General features: G+C 34.3%; 1 protein-coding gene across 1 annotated transcript; it reads left to right on the top strand.

Moving 5' to 3' along the window:
* The first annotated feature begins 892 nt into the window (after nt 1–892).
* On the top strand, nt 893–1,287 carry LOC21402000 (14 kDa proline-rich protein DC2.15). Its single transcript, XM_010095403.2, has one exon. It carries the CDS (start codon nt 893–895, stop codon nt 1,280–1,282), a length of 390 nt encoding a protein of 129 aa, XP_010093705.2. The 3' UTR covers nt 1,283–1,287.
* Nucleotides 1,288–2,207: the final 920 nt, after the last annotated feature.

Below are 2,207 nucleotides of genomic sequence, written 5' to 3'. Positions count from 1 at the left end.
TAGGTTTTGTTTGATTACACGATTAACAGTTTGTATTTCATTAATAATTAATTTTTAGCGGGGTCATGGATTACAATATGTAATTAAGTTCATATAGCAATATCAAAAGTTTAAGGATGCATGGCTTACTAGTAGCTACTAGGGCCCAAGCTATAACAAGCCATAGAAAACGGAATATCCTTTAACCAAAGGTTAAACAAAAATTATAAGTCATTTTCAACCTAATAATATCGGCAATAAAATGAGTTTCAAATAGTCACGTACTGTGGAACACAAAGGGAACAAATGGTGACCACAAATTAATGAAGACGTTAGCCAGCCAAATTATTGATGATCTTTTTATCGTTTCTTAGTGGTCGTTGCAAATACAAAGCATTATTTTGTTCCTGGCAAGGCAACTTGCGAAATGGAATCGAAGACCACAAAAAGCTAGTAAATTATAAGTTAAATATATGTGTATGGGTTCACGGGTATGCTTAAGATGGCAACTGTTAATCAGTCTTGTGATCTAAAGAATAATCAAAAGTAATGCATGGAAACATATGCATACATAATTAATTATAGAAAAATTGAACATCCATGATAACTTTCTTTATTATAATTATCCAAAAAAAAAAAAAAAACCTTCAATACTTGGTGTGGATCTCAAGCTTTGCCAGCCAAATTCCAGCCAGCTTTTGCTTCACATGGCTGCCCTATCTTGTACACTTGCTCTCCTGCATGTTTTTAAATAAAATAAAATTAGGGAGATCAATACATTGCGGGGACTCTATATATAAATACCACTGCCGAGTAAGGTCAATCATCGCAACAAGTTGAAAGAACTTATAGTTAGAAATAACTAATAGTACTTTACCAACATTTTTTTTTCTTTTTGTGAAAATAAATAAAAATGGTTTCCAAGAGATACTTATCAAGTCTCTCTCTTTTCCTCTCCATGAACCTTGTCCTTTTTGCCCTAGTAAGTGGGTCCAACACTTGTCCTCAGCCTAAGCCTGTCCCAAACCCTAGTCCTACTAAGTTGAAGTGCCCCAGAGATGCCCTAAAGCTGGGTGTGTGTGCCGATGTGCTCAAAGGACCTGTCGGCGTGGTGGTCGGTTCCCCGCCGGACGTCCCTTGCTGCTCGTTACTCGAAGGTCTTATAGACCTTGAAGCCGCCGTCTGCCTTTGCACTGCCATTAAAGCTAACATTCTAGGCATCAACCTTAACATCCCCATTTCTCTCAGCTTGCTCATTAGCACTTGCAGGAAGGACATCCCCTCTGGCTTCCAATGTGCCTAGCTAGCTACGCCACTTTCTATATGATCTATCCATGGCAACGTTAATATTTGGTTTGGTTTTTCTTATTACGTTAATTATCTTTGTGTATTGTAAAATGTTTCAATTCATGCGCTTTGTACTGTTCAATAACGTTTTCCACACTGAGATTTCAATTACTATTGTAAATCGACCACTGGTGGAGCTTATGTATTAATGTACTTTCGAAGTTCCAATTGCTTGTTTGAATATAATATATTATAAGTAGTTTGTCTGCTTAATGGTAATTAATAAACATACATTGTAATACGAGAAAATACAAAAGCAACAAATTAACGACGTGATATATGAATAAGAGAAACAACAACTCATAAAGGGAGACTAGCATATTTTTAATTAGATTTGGCCGTGAATCGTGATAGATTGTACACGAAGTTGTAACAATACTAACTATTACATATGGAAAGGGCAACTACGTACCTTGGTAATAAAATAGTTAATATGACCAAACTACCTTTAAACGTTAAGTGGTCGTGATCTTTGTCTTGGGTACAAATAAAGTCCTTACGCTTCTCACAATCACAATTAGCGTCATTCATAGATTTAAACGTTTAAGGTATCAATATTAGATTACAAGGTTTTGAAAAATTAATTACAAAATTGGTGTAATATATATAGTTTTTTATTCATTGCTCGTTGGATTAATATGTCACACCATCAAAAAATTGAAGCGTACATGCGTATAATTAAATCAGAAAATTAATAAAGTAATTGCAAACATTCGTGTACGTGGCATGACATCTATATTATTTCATATGACAGGAAAGTGACAAAGAATCATCCTAATTTGAAATCCCTTTCAAGGATAAGTTAAAGACGTTAAAGTTGAAAATAATAATAATAATAACAAATTGAAATAAAATATCACAATAATCCTGGACTACTAATT

Source organism: Morus notabilis, unplaced genomic scaffold, assembly GCF_000414095.1.
Source record: "Morus notabilis unplaced genomic scaffold, ASM41409v2 Scaffold3, whole genome shotgun sequence".
NCBI classification, from domain to species: domain Eukaryota; kingdom Viridiplantae; phylum Streptophyta; class Magnoliopsida; order Rosales; family Moraceae; genus Morus; species Morus notabilis.
This window is presented reverse-complemented; position numbering and strand designations above follow the sequence as displayed.